The following is a 20,355-nucleotide window of genomic DNA, read 5'->3' on the forward strand; positions in this document are numbered from 1 at the left end:
TCTGTAATTGGAATTGATTTATAATTCAAATTCAAAATCCTTTATTCGATAAATGACGTAATTGATATGAAACCAAAATGGAATAAAAAGTATAGAGTAAAGGTTAAAATTGGTCCTAAACATATAGCCAGAATACGAATTTAGTCCAAAACATTCACTTTTGAAAGTCGGGTCCTAAGCATTTGAAATCGTTATCAAAGTGATCCTAATCATTTGAAATCGTTGTCAAAGTGATCCTTTTTTACGGTTCCGTCAAAAACTAACAGTCAATACCTAACTAATGACTTTTTAAACTTAATTAATATACTAATGCATAATTATTTAAACAAAATTAAATAAAAAATTAAAAAAGTGCTAAGAAATTCCAAAAGCGACTCTTTCTCTCTCTTCTTCCTTATCATCCATCTCTCCTTCGTTCTTCCTAAATCGGGCTCTCTCTCTTTCTTCTTCTCTCCGTGAAGGTACCTAATTTTATAACTATTTGAAATAACAATTATCTACTTTTGATAGAAAATTGTAATTCAATTATGTGACACCAAATAAGGCCTTTATAGTAAAATTAAAATTTTGAATTCTTCTACTACATATTACTCTCATGTCCCACCATAAGTGATTCATTTTGGGTTGTTCCACTATAAGTTATTGATTTCCTCTTTGACATAAACAACACATTTATCTCTCTTACTTTATTTACTCTCTCTTATTTTATTTTCACTTTCTTATTTTACTCTCTATTATCTCTCCAACCTTTTCCTTTCTCATACTTTATTTATTCTCTTCACTTATTATTTTTCTTAAATTTCGTGCCCAAAAGAAATCCATTTTTAGGTGTGATAGAGAGAGTATTAGTATATTATAAAGTGTATATATACTAAAATATAAAATGGTTTATTTTTTTTATTTTTGTGTATTTATTTACTTCATCTGTTCCGTTCTTAGTGATATGGAGTATTTTTTATTAAACGTCTCACTCTAATTGACACATATTCTAAAATAAAAATGTTATCATCTTTATTTATACTCTTCTCTCAACTTACTAAACAAATTGCATAAAAATCTCATGATGAATTAGAAAATGTTCCACTTAGAATGACATCCTGGAGCATTTATCAAAATCATCATTGTAGTGCTGAATCAATACTAAAAGAACACATAATTGGTGAACTTAATTGAGTTCTGAGTCGATCTAGTTAAATTTTATCGTGTTGTAATTTACAATTTATTTTTACAAATTTAGTATTCCCTCCGTCCCCAAAATATATGCAATTTAAGTTCGACATAGGTCTTAATGTAAAATTGATAAAATAAGAGATGTAAAAAGAAATAATTAAAGCATTGTTAGTGGAGAAATGAGTCAGTCACATCTTATTAGAAAGAAAGAAAAGAGTTTTTAAAATTAGTACATGCACAGGGACTAAAAAAAATAATGCATATTTTTATAGGACGAACTAAAAAGGAAATAATGTATATTATTACGCGACGGAGGGAGTAGGATATTTGGATCGGTCCATAAATTTACAATGGATTGCCGTCTCCTATATATGATTATTAAAATTAGTGTGATTGATTTTAAGGTTGAATATTATTATTATTAACGAATTAAATTTGGTGTTTTGAATTGGGTGACGTGGGCAAAAGTGGAAGAGAGTATCCAAATAGGCAGTGGCGAATGCAATCTAAGCACCTCAGCAATGGCGTCGGCGCCTGCTTATTCCTTTCCCCATTGATCGATCGATCAATTAACCACTAATTGATGAGACGATGCGTTGTTGTTGTGGATTAGGATCTCGCCGGTGGATTTCCAACTACGACAAGCTCCATCGCTTAGCCCTCATCCTCATCTACGCTCAGATTGGCTGCTCTCTCCTCGGATCGCTCTCCCCTCTCTACAATGGCGTCCTCATCCTCCACTTAGGGGTTTCTCTCTTCGGCCTCGTCGCCGTCGAGAGCAGCAATCAGAGCCTCGCTCGCACCTACACCTTCCTCCTCTTCTGCTCCTTCTTCCTCGACCTCTCATGGTTCTTCCTTTTCTCTCACCAAATCTGGTAATTCTCTTCTCTCTTCTCTCTCTCTCTCTCTCTCTCTCTCTATCTATATATATATATATATAGTTTCTGCTTCTGATAAAATAATTGTAAGCAAATTGACGATGCAGGCATTTTCCTTCTGGTGTGTACGGAACCTTTGCATCCTACGCTGTGAAGCTGACACTGGTGGTGCAGATTGCCGGAGTTTCAGTGAGGTTGTTATCATCCTTCTTATGGATTCAGATTTACAGGCAGGGTGTTTCTAGCGCGGACGGCTCAGCTGCCAGAGATGCCGATGCCGATTTGAGATTTAATTGCCTCAACTCGGCTACTCATGTTGTTCGACATCCCTACGATGTGATCGACGATGCGTATGATCCTGCTAATTTCCTGCCTCTTTTTGGAGATCGCGCCAGAGATGACTCCTCTCGATATGGGGTATACTTCTTCCTCTTCAAACCATAATTCATTTTCTATGTTTTTCACATTTTATTCATAAATCATATAGTAAAATGGATTTGTCAGAGCTACAAACAAAAATTAAGATAGGGAAGACATTAGGAGAGCAGAGCAGTCCAAATATTGAGTTGCTAAGCTCCTTAAATTCACAAACTAACAGACTTAGCAGTTTATCTTGTGTTGTGCTGCTTATTGACTCATCAATATGGTTCTTTTGTGCCATATCTTGCTATGATTTGGGGTTTGATTCTTCATAAATTTGGTGTTTGTATTTGATTATAAGGGTAAAATGATCCTGAGCATTCAAAATCTTACAAGCTATAATGGAGATCATCACTTGGCTCCTACTCTGTATTATTGACTGTTTGATTTGTAAGTTTGGATTCTTACGTTGTTTTAGCTTCCGTGCATTGTGCAATTCATTCGAAAAACAAGCAAAGAGTCAGAACTTAATGACCGGGACTGGGTCTGTTAATAATTAGTGTACAAATATTTAGGAGGGCTAAACTGGATGACTGAAATTGACTATTTGCCAACTATGATGTCTTCTGCGGAGATGATGCGATTCTATTCTAAGCATGAAGACATTTTTCTTATGAATGAGAATCATGAGATGCAGAACATAAACCTTAGGCCATGGACTCAGCATGGTGATCTTTGACATTTACAAGTCTATATAGTCTGAAGTAGTTTAACTTAGTCTCTAAGAGGATGCTCGGGTGTGGGGGTTTGGGAAGAGGGAATAGGAGTAAAAGATAAATGGGGTGATTGGAATTTCCAGAATCACTTCATTCTCCACCACCACTGTACAATAATTCGTTCTCGTTCCTCTTAAAGTATACTGTTGGTTTGGGATTGAGATGTGAGACATATATGCTAGCAGCAATATAGTTTTCCCATTAGCTTAAGCTGCTTGCTTCACTAGATCAGGAGCTTGAGACAGAATGTGAATGGTAGAGAATGAAGCTTATTTTTGTGATGGCAGGCTATTCAAAACGGCGACTCATCTGTAGGAGACTCTGCTGGAACTTCTCAGCCGCATTCATACAAAAGTTCTGATGTTTTCATGTTAAGATAATGTGAGTTACCTCAGTACTTGCAAACTCTTTTCTTGAGTCCCCATCCTTATCATGCATCACTTGTTTCAGATTGTTGCTCTTTGATGAATCATATAGTTTACTAATGGGTGTGGTGATCAATATTTCAGGATCAGAAATGCTTGAGATGGTTTGAACTAATGGTGATGGTTACTTTCTCCGTTCATTCCATCCTCATATTTTTTTATTTTTTTATTCAATTAAAGATGGGTAAGTGTAGTGTATATGTTTTTTTAATTGCATGGCAATATATTTCTTTTTTAGTAATAGTGCTGCCATATGACCAGGTCCAGGACCACATTCTCACATTGTTCTTTTTCGATGAAAGAAGGCCTGCAACTATTAAATGATAAATAAACAAAAATAATATTTTGAAACATAATGATTATACCAAGAGTGTATAACATTGAAGGTGGTATGGATTTTTAAACAATGTTAGATAGATACTTATTTGATTAGTGTAGAAAGTGTCGCATCATAACAAATACTATGAGTGTGATAGGGTTCACTGGAGTCTGGACAAACATTTTGCAAGTAAGAAATATTAATGAGAGTTTATGAGAGGGGTGTTAAAAAAAAGTAAAGTTACTCATTCTTCAAATGAATATAAATTTAAAGACCACTTAATGATGAACTTGAATCTAAGATTTTTGGTTTCAAACATTACTGCTTTACTATGAAATCAATTCACACATAAAATTATCAACTTTTTATTGAAAAAGTGAGTAAAAAAGACATTCACTTCCTACATTAAGCTTTAGAGCATCCGCAACGCGTCTCGTTGCGGGCACTATCTCGTCTCGGAGAGACGAGAACGCATCGAGACAGCGTTGCGGGCTCCGTCTCGTCCCGTGTCTCGTCGCGGAGAGGCAGGCCGCGAGCTGTCTCGCCACGCGCGTTGGCCATGTGGCGAGCTGTGGTTCGTCCGTGACGCCCACTCGCCGGTCCGCGAGTGGGCGTCGTTTATTTCCGTTGAAAATGTATTTTTTTAATTCAGAAAAAATTCGAAAAATAAAAAAAAAATCCCAAAATTATACTAGCCGTTTTTTACAAATTTTTAATTTTTTTTTATTTTTTTAAGCCCCCAATTACTTCTATAAATATGAAATCATTCCCACAAATTAATCCACAAAAAAAACTCTCTATTCTCAATCAAACACTCTCAAACACTTTACATTATTCATCTCAAAACATTATTCTTCTCCCAAATCTAATCCATTCTTGGATCCATTTGAGCAAATGCGTCGAATAATGGAAGAATCGTTAGAAGAAGATCGACATAGGGAGGAGGAGGAAGCCGCGGCGCCTCAAAGGCGATCCCGGACTTACACCCATCGTAACCGGAAGGAAACCGCCGCGAGGTTGGTACGCGATTACTTCTGTGAGAACCCGGTATGGGGAGAGACCTACTTCCGTCGCCGTTTCCGCATGCGGAAACGACTATTTCTGCATATTGCAAATACATTGGCAGCCCGGGAAGAGTTCTTCCAAGAAGGGTTCGACGCCGTTGGCCGTCCCAGTCACACGACATTCCAGAAATGTACTGTAGTAATCCGTCAGCTTGCTACTGGACAAACGACGGATTTGTTCGACTAATACCTGCACATTGGGGAAAGCACTGGGAGAATGTGTTTGATGAACTTCTGCAAAGACGTCCGGGCAGCCTTCACCGACGAATTTCTCCGGAAGCCAAGCACCGCAGATTGTCAGTTTCTGCTCCGACTTCACGAACAAGTGCACGGATTCCCCGGGATGCTTGGCAGCGTCGATTGCAAGCATTGGCAATGGAAGAATTTCCCTGTGGCGTAGAGGGGGTCATACACGAACGGCCACAAAGGCACCCACCCCACCGTTATACTCGAGGTCGTTGCCGACTACCGGCTATGGATTTGGCATGCATATTTCGGGGTCCCCGGATCGAACAACGACGTCAATGTGCTCAACCAATCCGACCTCTTCACCGAAGTTTTGAATGGTAAAGCGCCGACCATCAACTTCATCGCTAACAACCGACAGTATAAAATGGGGTACTATCTTCCCGACGGCATCTATCCGAAGTGGCCAACCTTCGTGAAGACGTTCAACAGACCGATGAACGAAAAACAGACTCTTTTTGCGTAGAAGCAAGAGGCTGCTCGCAAGGATGTGGAGAGAGCGTTCGGGGTTCTCCAAGTTCTCTTCAACATTATCAATGCCCCGGCTCGTACGTGATTTATGGAGAATATGGTCGACATCATGTATATGTGCATAATCTTGCACAACATGATTGTCGCCGACGAAGGACCTGATGCGGGAAATTGGTTCGACCCTGAAACCCCGGGAAGCTCTACCGCAAGTAGTCCGCCTCGTAGTGGAGTGCATCCGTCTATGCAAGATCGGTTGTCTGTTCCGGGAAGGACACGTGATTCTACCGCCCATGCCCAACTCCAGGAGGATCTAATGGAGCACATTTGGGCAAAATTTGGCAACCAATAGACGCACATGATCGCCATTAGACAACTCTTTCTTCTGCTTCTTTGAGTTTTGAGATTTTGAATTTAGAGAGAGTGAGCGGAAGATTTTAAATTATGTCATTTTTATTTTTTTTCGGATTTTATTAATGTGGTTTTTTATTTTTTTAGAATTTTAAGTTGTAATTTTATTTTATTTAATGAAGTGTGTTTTTATTAATTGAATTTGTTGAAAAAAAATGAAATTGAATGAATAGTTAAGGGATGAGATGGTTAAGAGATGGAGGGTTGCAGGTGCTGTCTCTTAGTTAAGAGATGGGATGAAAAGTACAGTGGTGCCCATGAATAATGAAGAGATGAGACGATTAAGAGATGGATAAGAGACAGCGTTGCGAATGACCTTAAACTATATCTCAAATATATCAGTAACTTATTTTGTGTGATGTCACAGGGATTTACTCGAAAAATATTTCTGTTATTGAGAAAGAGAAAGAGAGAGGAGAAATCGACTAATGACAATTGATTGGTTGTGGGACAATGTTGCCATGTATTTTAGGAGTGGCCAGCTAAGAGCATTAGCAATGAGGCACCCTTAGGCGCGCCCTATGCACCGCCACGTCATCATTTTTATCCTCCTACCCTCCCACCTGCAATGGGGCGCCCTAAGACGCGCCATATGCATTTTCTTTTATTTGTATATTTAAATAACTACAAAAATTGGGAAAAAACTTCATTTCATTTATAAAAATTAATACATTACAATACGAATTAAAAAAATACGCAAACTCAGCGACGGCGGTTACGGGCCCACACTTCTTCAATCATGTCGTTCATGAGCTGAGCATGGTCTTGTTGGTTGCGCATTGAGGCCTGTCTAGATAGAACCTCATTGAAGCCCGTCGGTAATCCTCTAGCGGTGGGGGCGGTCGCGCGTGCCGGACGAGCTAGATGCACCTTCATCATCGTTCCAGTCGGTGATGCTCCCACCTTCATGCTCGACTATCATGTTGTGCATGATTATGCACGCATACATGACATCAGCGATGACTTCCTTGAACCAGAGATGAGCCGGCCCTTTCACCATTGCCCACCGTGCTTGGAGCACACCAAATGCCCGCTCGACATCCTTCCGTGCCGCCTTCTGCTTGTGCGCAAATAAAACCCTCTTCTCACCAATTGGGCAGCTGATCGTCTTCACAAAAGCAGGCCATCGTGGGTATATGCCATCGGCCAAGTAGTACCCCATGTGGTATTGGCGCCTGTTGGCAGTGAACTCGATGGTCGGGCCGTTGCCATTGCATAGCTCGGTGAAGAGGGTGGATGAATTGAGGACATTGATGTCGTTGTTCGACACGGCTACACCAAAGTAAGCATGCCAGATCCATAGCCGATAGTCAGCAACGGCTTCGAGGATCATCGTCGGGTGGCTGCCCTTGTATCCACTAGTGAATTGGCCTCTCCACGCCTTCGGACAATTCTTTCACTCCCAGTGCATACAGTCGATGCTCCCTAGCATCCCAGGAAAGTCGTGCACCGTCTCGTGCATCTTCATCAGGCCCTGGCAATCAACAACAGTCGGCCTGCGCAAATATGTGTCCCCGTAGGCCTCCACAATCCCCCTACAAAATCTCTTCAGGCACTCTCGGCCTGTTGTCTCCCCGACGTGGAGGTACTCGTCGAAAATGTCTGCCGTGGTGCCGTAGGCCAACTGACGGAGTGCAGCCGTGCAATTTTGCAACGGTGTAAGGTCGGGTCTGCCGACACCATCTTCTTGATACGTCATGTATTCATCACGTGACTCCAATGTCCGGACAATGCTGAGAAAAAGGTAACGCGACATTCTAAACCGGCGGCGGAAAATAGTCGGGCCCCACCGTGGTTGCTCGGTAAAATAGTCTGCAACCAGACGTTGGTGAGCTGCCGCGTGGTCGCGTCGGACAACCGTTCGACATCGAATAGGCCAGTGGATCCGCTCCGCCTCCGCCGCCGCCGCCTCCTCGCACTGCAGTTTGGCTAAGCATTCCGCCATGGCCTCTTCAACGGCTGCATCTAAGGCATCCCCGGTCGGACTACCTTCACCCGAGGAACTAGTGGTGTCGTCGTCGTGGTTCATTTTAGTATGTAAGAGAGGTAGATATGTGAGAGATGAGAGAAATTAGAGAGGCGAGATGTTCGTATGAACAAGTGAATGAGAAACGAGGTTTAAATAGACAAGATTCGAAAAAAAAAATTCAAAAACGCGTGCGATCGTCCGCGGAGCCCACAATAGTGCCCGATGGCGCGGACGGTGGCGCGGACGATGGCCTATCGTCCGCGTTTCTTCCGCGCCCGAAGCTTAGGGCGTGGGCGTAGGGCGTGCCATTGTCCGGTCACCCACAATGGAGCCATTGGGCGCGCTCGAGGACGATGACACATATCGGGCGTGCCATCGGGCGCCCCATTATAGGAGGACGATGACACGTATCGGGCGTGCCATCGGGCGCCCCATTGTGGGTGCTCTAAGAATCATCAGTTCTCATCACTCAACTTTTCTCTCATATATTGATCATTGTATCAAATACAAAATGATTACTTCTTTTCTATTCTGTACTTTGGCTGAGGTCGATGTTCTAAAAATCACAAAAAACAAAACTATTACTTCATGACAACTAGTCAGATCAATCGGTCAATTATTAACAGCCGGACGAATCAATTTATCCGTTTTAAATTAATCCAATAGCATCCAATAGGATACTTCCAATAGCCCCATCATTTTTTTTATCCATAACCAGTTCTTATTTATCCGCGCCCACAAAAAAAAGTGTCCGCAGCTATAGTGGACACTTTTTTTTAGCCAATTTTCATTTTATTTTATTTTTTGTATATTTTAATTCAATTATAATAAAAATTATCGGACTACACTTAATTAGAAAAAATGGCTATAATTAAATAAATTAAAGTTGAATACTAAATTTTCGTCGTATTAAAGTAATATAAAAATTATACAACAAAAATTTAATCTACAGAAAATCACACCACTTCTTTACGCTGCGCCCCCTCCCCTACGTGCCAATACCTCTTCAATTCCGCTGCGTGCGCCGCATCCTCCTCGTCGGCTTGGTTCTGCATCTCTTGAATCAGAGAATTTCATGCGTCATTCCACAAATCGTCCATTTTTAATACAAATGGAATCTACAAATTTTAGTAAGAGAAAGTATGAGTGAAGAGTTGGAATGGTGTGAAAATAATGAGGGGAATGAGGTGTATTTATAAGTAAATTAAATTGAATTTAAAAAAAATGAAAAAAAATCGTCCGCCCCTAACCGGCGTGCCGCTCACCGCCGCGCTATAGGCCGGCTCGCCAGCCGGCGCGGTGCACCGCGGTAGGCGCGTCCACGGCGCCTAGTCGCCGATCGCCCTACCGCCCCGAAAATTTTGTCCGCTACGGGGCGGACACCCCGCTCACTATAGATAGCCGCGTCCTCGGCGTTTCCGGGGCGGCCGGCGCGCTACCCCTACAGTGGATGCTCTTCAACCAATTTTCATCTACAAATCGGACCAAACCATAAATCAATTCGAACTAAAACTCATCGAACTGTCAGATGCATATTTATTCAGTTATGGATTTAAAGTCAATGTATAATAAATCCACCGCGTCGCAAACGTGTATTGAGATATGAAAATTCATGAATATGATATAAAAAAAGGAGTTTAAATGAATTATACAAATTGAAGTACGCGGTTCAAAGTAAATTCTTAAAAAATACTGATAGCAATTAGCATTACTAAATAGAAAATGAATTACGCGGTTGAGTGATTCTTGGATGAGTCACCTCTTTATTGGATTACAGGTAGACATGCACAAATCGAACTGGACCGGCAGTTAACCGCCGGTTCGGGCTCGCCGGTTCATGAACCGGAACCGGTGGATTGCTGGTTCAGACGGACCGGTTAAGGGTAGAGATATTATTGAACCGTGAACCGGCGGTTCAACGGTTCGAACGGCGCATTCCGGGCTAGTGGTCCGTAGGGGTGCAGGCTAGGGTCGAAGAAAACCGCCGGTTTCCGCCGGTTCCGGTGACCTTTCAGGTGGCAGGTCGTAGGGTGCAGGGCGTAGGCCTGAAAACCAATCAGAAACCGACGGTTTCAGTCAGAAAACCGTGGACTGAACCGCCGGTTTGTGGTTGAACCGCCGGTTCAGGCGGTAAACCGGCGGTTTATGCCGAATTTGAAATTTGAAATTTGATTTTTTTTATTTATTTCTTCCAATTTTACTCCTATAAATACCCCACTTCCCCCTCATTTCTACTCGCCCCATTCTTGTGTTAACAAGGATTTCCTTCTCTCAATCTTCATTTCTCTATTATCTCCTCATTCTCTCTAATTGCTCAAGTTGTTTACTAGTTTCTACTTACTACTATATTTGTTGTTGTGCTCGTAATTTACCACTTATTTCATACTCCATACATATTCCATCCATACTACTTTCATTTATCACTATGTCTTCTTCTCGTGATGGACCGGGACATGGTGATCGGGGCAAGGGAATTGCCCAAGATCAAAGTACTAGTCGTCCCTCAAAATCAAGGCGACCTAGTCGTCGAGAAATTATGGAAGAGGTTTCCCGAGTGCAGGCTGAACGCATGCAAGTAAGTAATGAAAAATTATTTTTACAATTCATATTTCATAATTTCATAAAATTGAGTTTATAATTTTTTTTTGTGTTCATACTTATAACTTCAACTTATATAATATTTATAGATAGAAGAAGATCATAGGACCGCCTTGCTACTCGCTGAAATGCAACAAGGTGGGGGTAGGAGAGGTGGTTCCCAACAAGATGACGAGTACGACGTGGCTATATCGTCGGATTCAGACAACAATGAGGATAGATCTCATTCTCGTATTCCATCTAGCACCGACGGAAATGAGGAGATGCCTCTCCCTCCACCCACTAATACTGTAAAAGCTTTGAAATCTGATATTTTTGTCAAACACTACAAGAAGGTCCCGGTGGTGATTCCAAGTCCTCATGATCCGCACTCTCAAGAAGAGACATCGGCGTTTCATGCGTACTGCAACTATTGCGATAAAGTCTACAAATTCTCGAGTGGTGGGGGATATGGCACCCTCCGTCCCCATTTGGTGACAAAGCATCCGGTAGAATGCGACACTACCTCTACCCAAACCCAACTAAACTTCCAACCCGGTGGCTCGGGTTCGTCAGGTCTCTTTTTAAATATGATCAAATTTTTTTTTCTGATATTATGACTAGATGAGCGGCAATGAAGCATTTTCCTTTTAACGTTTATTACGACAAAAAAATTGAGGTTACTATGCAAAGTGGTTTAAACGTAGCTATTAAAAGAATATGTAGAATGACCGTTCAACGATCTACCGTTAGGCAATGTTTAGAGAAAAAGGTTGAATTATCACTATTTAGTTAACTTGGGCCACAAAGTGAACATTTGCTCAGATGTATGGACTGATTGTTTTAACCGTCATTCATAGATGGGCATTACGGTTCACTTTGTGGACAATAGTTGGACTTTAAACAAGCGTTTACTATGTTTTAGAGAATTTGAAACTCCACACACTGCACCCGAAATTGCTTCTTTGATTATACAAGTTTTGAATGAGTTTCAATTATGCAACAAGATATTTTCTATTGGTTTTGATGATGCTACTGCTAACACCGCAAGTATTAGCGATTTGATTGCGGCTTGTGCTCCGGTAATTGGAGGTAAGTATTTTCATCAAAGATGCATTTGTCATATTTTAAATTTATGTGTACAAGATGCGCTTAAATTATGGAAAAAACATGTTTCTCCTATTAGAACTGCAGTTGTATTAATCCATCAAAAGCCAGCTATTGGTAAAGCATGGAAGAAATATTTCCATAAAAAGAATGTTAGATATACGAATTTTACTATGGATGTGTCTCATAGATGGAATTCGACATATGATTGTATGAATTCTACTTTGACACATAAAGATTCTTTATGTGATTTTTTTAGAACCTATCCCGTTCATGATTTATATCTTTCGCATAGTTGTTGGGAAAATAGTGTGGCTTTATTTAAATTGTTTAAATATTTTAAAAATGCTACTGTTGAATTGTCGGGTGTTTATTATTGCATTGTTGTTCGTGTTTTAGAGCATTCCATGTATATATATCACTTGGTTTTGAAACTGCAATGAAAAATGCTTCCTCTTCACCTGAATTAATGTGTGTTTTATATTATATGATTGAAAAATGACTTAAGTATTTCAGTGAGATTCCAACCGTGTTTTTGATTGCAAAGGTATTGGATCCAAAATGGAAATTATCCGGTACCTCTAGGATTTTAGATTTTTATTATAACAATTTGAGTTCAATTGATCTTGGCCCCCTTCAAGCAATCCAATCCGATACCAGTGATGAATTTGGAGTAGACCTCTCAGAAACCTTTCAAATAACCCTCCCGGACTGGTCCATTATCCAACAACCTTCGAGTTTAACTTGCGCGCTCTCTGCACCGAATATGAAACCAAGTATAACAATACCCACCAATTCAGAAGACTCCCCTCCTCCACAACATAACTATGGCTTTGCATTTCAAGCCGATTATGATGACCCCGACGCGCAATCCCAACTAGCCGATCTATACAGCTACAGCACCGGCGGAAGGTCCTCAGGTATGGTAAGTGAATTAGATTTATATTTCGATTCACTGCTTTCCTTTGGTGATGAATTTCCTACTCCTCCCGCCCAAATCGACGTCCTCGATTGGTGGAGAACCCATGAGAAAGTTTTTCCCACCCTTGCGTCAATGGCCAATGAGATTTTTTCTGTTCCGGCTTCCACTGTCGCCGTCGAGTTCGCTTTTAGTGTTGGCTCGTGTGTGTTGGATGAATCAAGAAGTAAGTTCTCGGCGAAAAATATGGAAGCCGTGATGTTACTTGATGATTGGGCCAAAGCTGACGTCCGAGAATAAGAAAATGATTGGGATGATCGTCAGGAGGGATCACAAGATGAATTCACCGGGGATGAATCGTAGGCCAACCGTCAACCGCCGCCGACCAAGCCAAATAGGTAAGTAAGGTAAGAGAACTACGTGGGCTTTGATTCCCTAATGCAAATGAGCATTGGGGATACGTAGGCACCTCAACTTAAATTTTAAATTTAAGTTGAGCTCAAGTCCTTTTTCCTTTATTTCTTTTTTTCCCATTTGTTCCTACTTTAAAAATATGAATTACATAATTGTATTTGTATATACTCTAGTCAATGAAGTAGATTTCTCTATACGGCTAAATCCGGGAAACTTTTGACAATTCTACTATAATTGTTGATTGTTAAACTAAACTCAACATTTAAAGTTGAATTGCTAAAGGTGTCCTTAATGTAGTTATGTAGAAAGATCTCCTTCGCCGATTAAGAGTATATATACTTATAAGTTTTTTTATAAGAACTTCTACGTCGTTTTTGTCATTTGTAATTAGCTTCGTTGTTGACTAGTAGTCTCGTTTGTATTTAAATTTTTGTTTAAGACTTCAAGACCTCAAGGTTTTTTCGATTTGTAATTGTTGTAAACGTGTAATTTCAATAAAATTGCAACTTTAATCGTATTTTTTTGAATTTTATTTACGCACATTTCATACATAAACAAATAAACGAAATGATATTAATATATGAAGTTAATTTAAAAAAAAAAAAAAAAAAAACCAAATAAACGAATAAACGAAGAAAAGTTTACAGTAAAATCAATCGACACAAAGCAAGGAACACTCAAAAATCATAAATTAGAAACAATACCACTCAATTCTGTAGCATATACAAAATATCATAACCCTATGCGGCTACGCCAAGCAATCAAACTATTGAAAGGTGCTGAAACTACAGTAGCTATAGCTATAATAACCGTTGATTATTGGAGCCGTACCACTTTGAAAAGTGAAATGTAATTTAATCTTAAATTGAATAAATATTACACGATGGAGTAGTAATTTAATTGAAAAATGTAAAAAAACAATGGACGAACCGCTGAACCGGTCCGGAACCGGCGGTTCAGGCCGAAAACCGGCGGTTTTGAACCGCCACGAAAACCGCCGGTTTTTTAACCGGAACCGGAACCGCCGGGACCCTTGGCGGGCCGGTTCTGGTTCATGCATATGATGAACCGTGAACCGCCGGTTCATGAACCGGAACCGGCGGTTCCGAACCGTTGTGGATGCCTAATTACATGTAGTTCTACTTATCATTCACATTGAATGGCTTTTTTTTAAGAGATGCCAGAGTCGTTAAGAAAATACTACAACATATCTTGCTTGAATATATGTGGTTCTCAAACGATCCCTCAGTAATAAGTTTCGTATCTTAATTGGTGACTGATCATGTAAATACATATCTGTATCCTGACTTATGACCAGGTTGCCAAATAATCTGCAACTGAATTAACATCACAATATACATGTTTCATTACCACATACTCACACATACTTCAAATATTTCGAACGAGACCGAAATAACTTCCATCCTCTTGTTCATAATAAAAAAAGTCAGAAATTTCACGTTATAACCTAAATTAGTTTAGTTGAGCAATTAAATAAAAAATGAAATAATTGTTGAACTAGATTGGGGACACCATAAATAAAAGAAATAAATGGTGGTTGAAGAAGAGATTTCGTACATAAGATTCCAACACCGAAATGCAAACACGCGGATGGAGGACAATATTCATTCCCAATATCATTTCTGAACCCAGAAAGAAAGAAACATTCTTCCTTTCTTCCATTTTCCATACCAAATTACATAATACTACTGACAGCAAAGGAGAGGAGAGAGCTTCAAACAACAACAAAATTCTTTCTTTTTCTTGTTCCTGGTATTTATCTCTCTTTTTTTTTTTATGATTCTTGGGTTTTGATTGACTTCCTTTTTTTATTATTAATTTCTTGATGCTGGCTTAATCCTATTAAAACACGCTTTTTTCTCGAACCTTCTCGATACTTCTTATTTGAATGCATATATTTTCTAGTTTGTCGGCTCATTAGAGCACCCACAACCGTACTCTTGCCAGCGAACACGGTTGTGGGCCCGACCCCACTTTTTCTGTCTGCTCTTCGGCAAGAGCACAACACCCACAGCAGTGCTCTTCCGCAAGGACGAACACAATTCAATTTAAAATTCAATTAAATAAAAACATTTCCATAACATTAAAATTCATTAAATAACAGAAATAATATTACAAATTACAAATAAAATAAAAAAAGACATAATTAAAATCCTAAAAATTAAAAATTATATAATTAAAATCCTAAAAATTAAAAATTACATAATTAAATTCGTAAAATTAAAAAAAAAACACTACTCGTTGCCGAATTTCGCCAACATGTGTTTGATTAAGTCTTCTTGTAGCTCAATGTGGGTTCGGGTATCGCGCATTGTGTGCCTTGTTTCGAGCCTCTCCCCCATCGTTGTATGCCGACCTCGGCGTGGGGGAGACTTCGCGGTTGAGCTTCCGGCTTCATCCTCGTCGTAAAAGCTAGCCGCCCTCGGTCCTTTGTCGGCTATAATCATGTTGTGTAAGATAATACACGTGTACATGATGTCGGCGATATTATTCACGTACGAGAGCCGAGCCGAGCCGGGGCCTTCACAATGTTGATTCAGGCTTGAAGGACCCCAAAGGCTCTTTCGACGTCTTTCCGCGCGGACTCTTGACGCTGCGCAAAAGAACCCGTCTCGGGTCTTGCGGGTTGCTGAGCGTCTTTACGAAAGTCGACCACCTTGAGTAGATACTATCGGCGAGATAGTAACCCATGTGGTATGTATTTCCGTTAATGGTGAAGTCGATCGCCGGTACTACACCATTCATCACATCACTGAAGAGTGGTGAAGAATAGAGCACGTTCAAGTCGTTGTTGGATCCGACAACGCTGAAATATGCATGCCAAATCCATAGGCGGTAGTCGGCGACCGCTTCAAGGATAAGTGTTGGGCCGCCGCCTTTGTGACCGCTTAAGTGTTGTCCCCTCCAAGCAATCGGACAATTCTTCCACCTCCAATGCATGCAGTCAATGCTGCCAACCATTCCTGGAAAGCCATGGACTGATTCGTGAAGACGAAGCAACTGTTGGCAATCATCGGTGGTGGGTACCCGAAGGAATTCATCACCGAAAGCTGTACGAACACCCTCGCAAAAATTTTTTAGACAAAGGATTCCAGTGGACTTACCGACATGCAAATACTCGTCGAAAAGGTCGGCCGTTTGCCCAGTAGCGAGTTGTCGGATGGCACACGTACACTTCTGCAACGTCGTGATACTTTGCCGCCCGGCTGCATCTGGACTTGTTTGGAAGAATTCAACACGTGCGGACAATGTGTTGACAATTCGCATAAACAAGCGCTTTGACATGCGGAAACGGCGCCTGAAGTAATCTGCCGGAAACCACGGCTGGTCGGCAAAATAGTCGGCAACTAGCCTTTTGTGGGCTCTCTCCCGGTCACGATGGATGTAGCGGCGAGTTGATCTAGTTCGTTGAGGAGGAGGAGCGGGGGTATTCGCCGCGACATATGCTTCATAAGCGGCACGATGTTGTTCGTAGTATTCTTGTTCTTCGCGCTCCGCTTCCGCCATAAGATGAGTGAAATCCATTTGAGGTTTTGAGTGAGAGATGAAGGTGAAGATAGGTTGTATGAAAATTATGAATGAGAGATGAATGAAAGATGATTTGATGTGATAAATTGATGATGAATGTGTGTATTTATAGATGATTTTGGGGGAAAAAGATAAATAAAAAAAATACAGAAAAAAGGGCAAAAAAACGACCATATTTTTGGGATTTGGAAAATATTTTTTTATCAGTTTTTATAATTAAATACTGATTTTTTTTTTAAAATAAAAATATTCAAAGGCAACGGCTATGCCGTTGCCCAATCGTAGCACGCCACGTCAGCTGCTCGCTGGCACGGACGTGCTCGATGCATCGAGCAGCGCCGTGCCAGCGGCGCGAGCGCAGCGGCGGACGACCTCTTCCGTGCCACTGGCACGTCCGTCCGTCCACCGTTGCAGATGCTCTTAAGCCGTAGCCGACTTGATTAAATATCCTATTTTCTTACCATCTACCAACATTTCCTTCTGTTTGGATCTGGTATGTGAATAATATGTTGCAACGATTCCTGTGTTTTCTGGCTTTAAAAAGGGTGAGATTAGTCTGTTGTTTGCATCTTCTGTTCATATATGTGCGTGTAGAAAAGTGGATTTATCCTTGTTGACTATAAAAATTCAATCTTTGATCTGCTTATTGTTTCTCTGATTACTTTGATTAGGGGTTTTGTTGTGTTGTTGACTAAACTTTATGCATTAGTTGAAGTTGGAGATTTGAATGATTTGATGGTGTGGTTGTGAACTGGTGAAAATCAATTTAGCAATTGATACATAAAAAAAAAATCAAGTCTTGGTGAAACCAGAATGGAGGAAGTTGAGGCACCAAGATATTGGTGCCATATGTGTTTCACAGAATGTGAATCCAACCTTGGAGATTGATTCAATAAAATGCCCCATCTGCCAAAGTGGCTTTGTTGAGGAAATGGCCTCTTCACAAAATGATAGCCCTCCTCCTGATCTTCAACTTGGAGGGTCGGATTCGGATCGTGCCCTCTCCCTCTGGGCGCCAATCCTACTCGGTATGATGGGCAACCAACGGCGTAGGCGCCGTATGAGGCGCATGGGGTTTGAGGAGAGTGACAATGAAAACGACAACGACAATGATGAAGAGTTTAGAAGGCACCACCGTCACGGGAAGGAGGAGCTCAGCTGCGATTCTGCAGCTCCTCCAAGCTGGGATACTATCTGAGCCAGAGACTGATCAAGGGACTAATACGGGCGGAGATAATGAGCCTATGATTCTCATAAACTGACCATCATTGTTGAGGGATCGGGAAATGAGTCCATAAGTCGTGCTCCTGTTGGCTCCCTTGGGGATTATTTCATTGGACCAGGGCTCGACTTGTTGCTGCAGCATTTGTCAGAGAAATGATCCAAATAGGTACGGGACACCTCCAACTCGCAAGGAGGCAGTTGAAGCTCTACGCACTGTGAAAATTGAGGACACTCTGCAGTGCTCCGTTTGTTTGGATGAGTGTAAGATTGGTGATGAAGTTAAGGAGATGCCTTGCAAGCATAAGTTCTGTTAAGAATATTAGTATTATGTCCCACATCGGTTATATGACATAGCCTAGCTTATTGTTTTGTACTCCCTCCGTCCCATGCTACTCGCACTTTTCATTTTAGGCCGTAAATTTGGGATTGATTTTTTTGTGTAATTAAAAAAGAATTTTAGGTGTAATGAGACATCACTTAATAAAAGAGCTCTTAACTTAAACTAACATATTAATTAAATGCATTAATTCTAACTTAAATTATAAATAGTGTAAGGACTTTGTGACGAGCCGAAAAGCAAACGTGCGAGTAGCACGGGACGGAGGGAGTACTATATATATGTGGTCTGAGTTGAATAATAAAATACACTACTACTTTCTCTACTATGTCTATGTACTTTTCCGCTTATACCTATATTTTACTGTTCTACATGGTATCAGAGCGGATTCGAATCCGTCTCTAGAAAATTAGGGTTTCCAAAACAAAAAAAAGAACTAAATTAGGGTTTCTGCCGCTGCCCGCTCTACTATTCCCACTCTGCTCTTCCGTCACTTCTCTACTCTACCCGAAATTAAGTTTTGTTCTGCTCTTCTGCGCTATTATGCCCAAACTAGGGTTTGCGGTGTTGCTGCTCTACTCTGCCCAAATTTGGATTTCTGCCACTACTATATTGCACAACTGTTCTTCTCCGCCCAAACTAGGGTTTTTACGTTGCTGCATTCTGCGCTATTATTTGCATGTTGTTCTACTCCTGCTCCGTTGCTCTGCGCTATTATCTGCCTGCGCTCTTGCTTGTTTTTTATCTACCTGCGATCTTGTCAGCAGTTATTATTCTACTCCTCCTACAGTTGTCCTCTTGCTCAGTTGCTACTCTACTACAACTGTCACTACTACGCCGCATCTATTACTTTTACTTTACAGTTGCTACTATGCTACAACTTCACTGCCCTGCATCTGCATCTGCTACAGTTGCAACAACTGCCCTACAGCTGCTACTCTGCTACAGCTGACACTAACTACCATGCATCTGCTACTACGCTACTACTGCTCTGCATCTGCTACTTCTGCTACTACTGCCCTATAGCTACTACTCTGCCTTGCAGCTCTACTTATGCAACAGCTGCAACTACTACTGCCCTATAGTTTTGGCTACTACTATTGCTGCCGATGTTTGAGGAAAAACATTTTTGAGAACTTTGTACCAAGCTGGACAATATAGATGTTCCAGCTTGAGGGGGAGTGTTAAGGATATTAGAATTATGTCTCACATCGGTTATGTGACATAGCCTATCTTAGTGTTTTGTACTATATATATGTGGCCTGTGTTGAGTAATAAAATACACCAAATACACTACTACTTTCTCTACTATGTCTATTTACTTTTCCGCTTAAATCTATATTTTACTGTTCTACAAGTTCCACAGTAAGTGTATCCTGCCATGGCTCGAGCTTCATAGCTCTTGCCCCATCTGCAGGCATCAATTACCCTGTGAAGAGTCGGAGCTCGACTTGAGGGGTCAAGAAACGACAGCAGCAATGGAGAGACAGACAATGGTGATAGGAACGAAAGAGGGAGACAGTTCTCGGTTCCTCTTCTGTGGCCCTTCAGCAGCTTGTTTTCATCCTCCAATACTTCAAATGCCAACCCAAGCACTTCACACCACCGGGATGAGAATTGATCTGATCTCTGGTAAACGTATATATGTGCAAATTCGGAGGCAATAATTAGAAAAAAAAGTGACTTGTGTTTTCGATCAGCTTGCTAAGAACTGCTGTGGGTTTTCTTTATTATTTGTATAGTTGCCGTCACTGGTTTGAGTGTTGAATGTTTCATCTTCCGGCAATTTATGTCTGAGAATATGCAATAAATCTTGTTCAGGCAAAGAAAAAAACAAGTGTGCTTGAAATAGAAAGAGTTTGCAATAGATATTCTGTGTTTAAAAAGAAAAAAGAACTAAACAAAGTGCTTAAGATGGATGTTCCAGCAAAATCTTTAAAAGGTGTGTTGAATTCATTATCATCTTCACTTGACAGTGACTATTTTTGTGATGAATGAATTTGGTGAACTCCTGCAGCTGTTTCGCCACTGAGCATGACACAGTCTGTTCCGTGTCGACGTCTGTGGCTGCTGCTCGAGTTGGCCTTGGAGACTTGATCGTGGACTCCAACATCTGTGCGTCGCAGTGACAACAGGCTTACC

The 20,355-nt window shown here is 40.8% G+C and overlaps 1 protein-coding gene and 1 pseudogene across 2 annotated transcripts; both read left to right on the forward strand.

Moving 5' to 3' along the window:
* The first annotated feature begins 1,593 nt into the window (after positions 1–1,593).
* LOC121763822 lies at positions 1,594–4,021 on the forward strand. 2 transcript variants are annotated; one of them, XR_006042505.1, is made up of 5 exons: positions 1,594–2,045; positions 2,156–2,465; positions 3,472–3,565; positions 3,694–3,793; positions 3,871–4,021. XR_006042505.1 is itself a non-coding variant. In XM_042159905.1 (4 exons), exons 1-3 carry the CDS (start codon positions 1,762–1,764, stop codon positions 3,562–3,564), a joined length of 687 nt encoding a protein of 228 aa, XP_042015839.1. In that variant the 5' UTR covers positions 1,594–1,761; the 3' UTR covers position 3,565; positions 3,694–3,850. The 2 variants fall into 2 exon arrangements, 1 of the variants encoding a protein (XP_042015839.1); XM_042159905.1 differs by lacking the exon at positions 3,871–4,021 and having other exon boundaries at positions 3,694–3,850.
* A 13,444-nt stretch (positions 4,022–17,465) lies between these two features.
* Positions 17,466–19,988, forward strand: LOC121764779 (annotated as a pseudogene).
* The last annotated feature ends 367 nt before the right edge of the window (positions 19,989–20,355 follow it).

This window comes from Salvia splendens, chromosome 14 (genome assembly GCF_004379255.2).
Source record: "Salvia splendens isolate huo1 chromosome 14, SspV2, whole genome shotgun sequence".
Classification (NCBI taxonomy): Eukaryota; Viridiplantae; Streptophyta; class Magnoliopsida; order Lamiales; family Lamiaceae; genus Salvia; species Salvia splendens.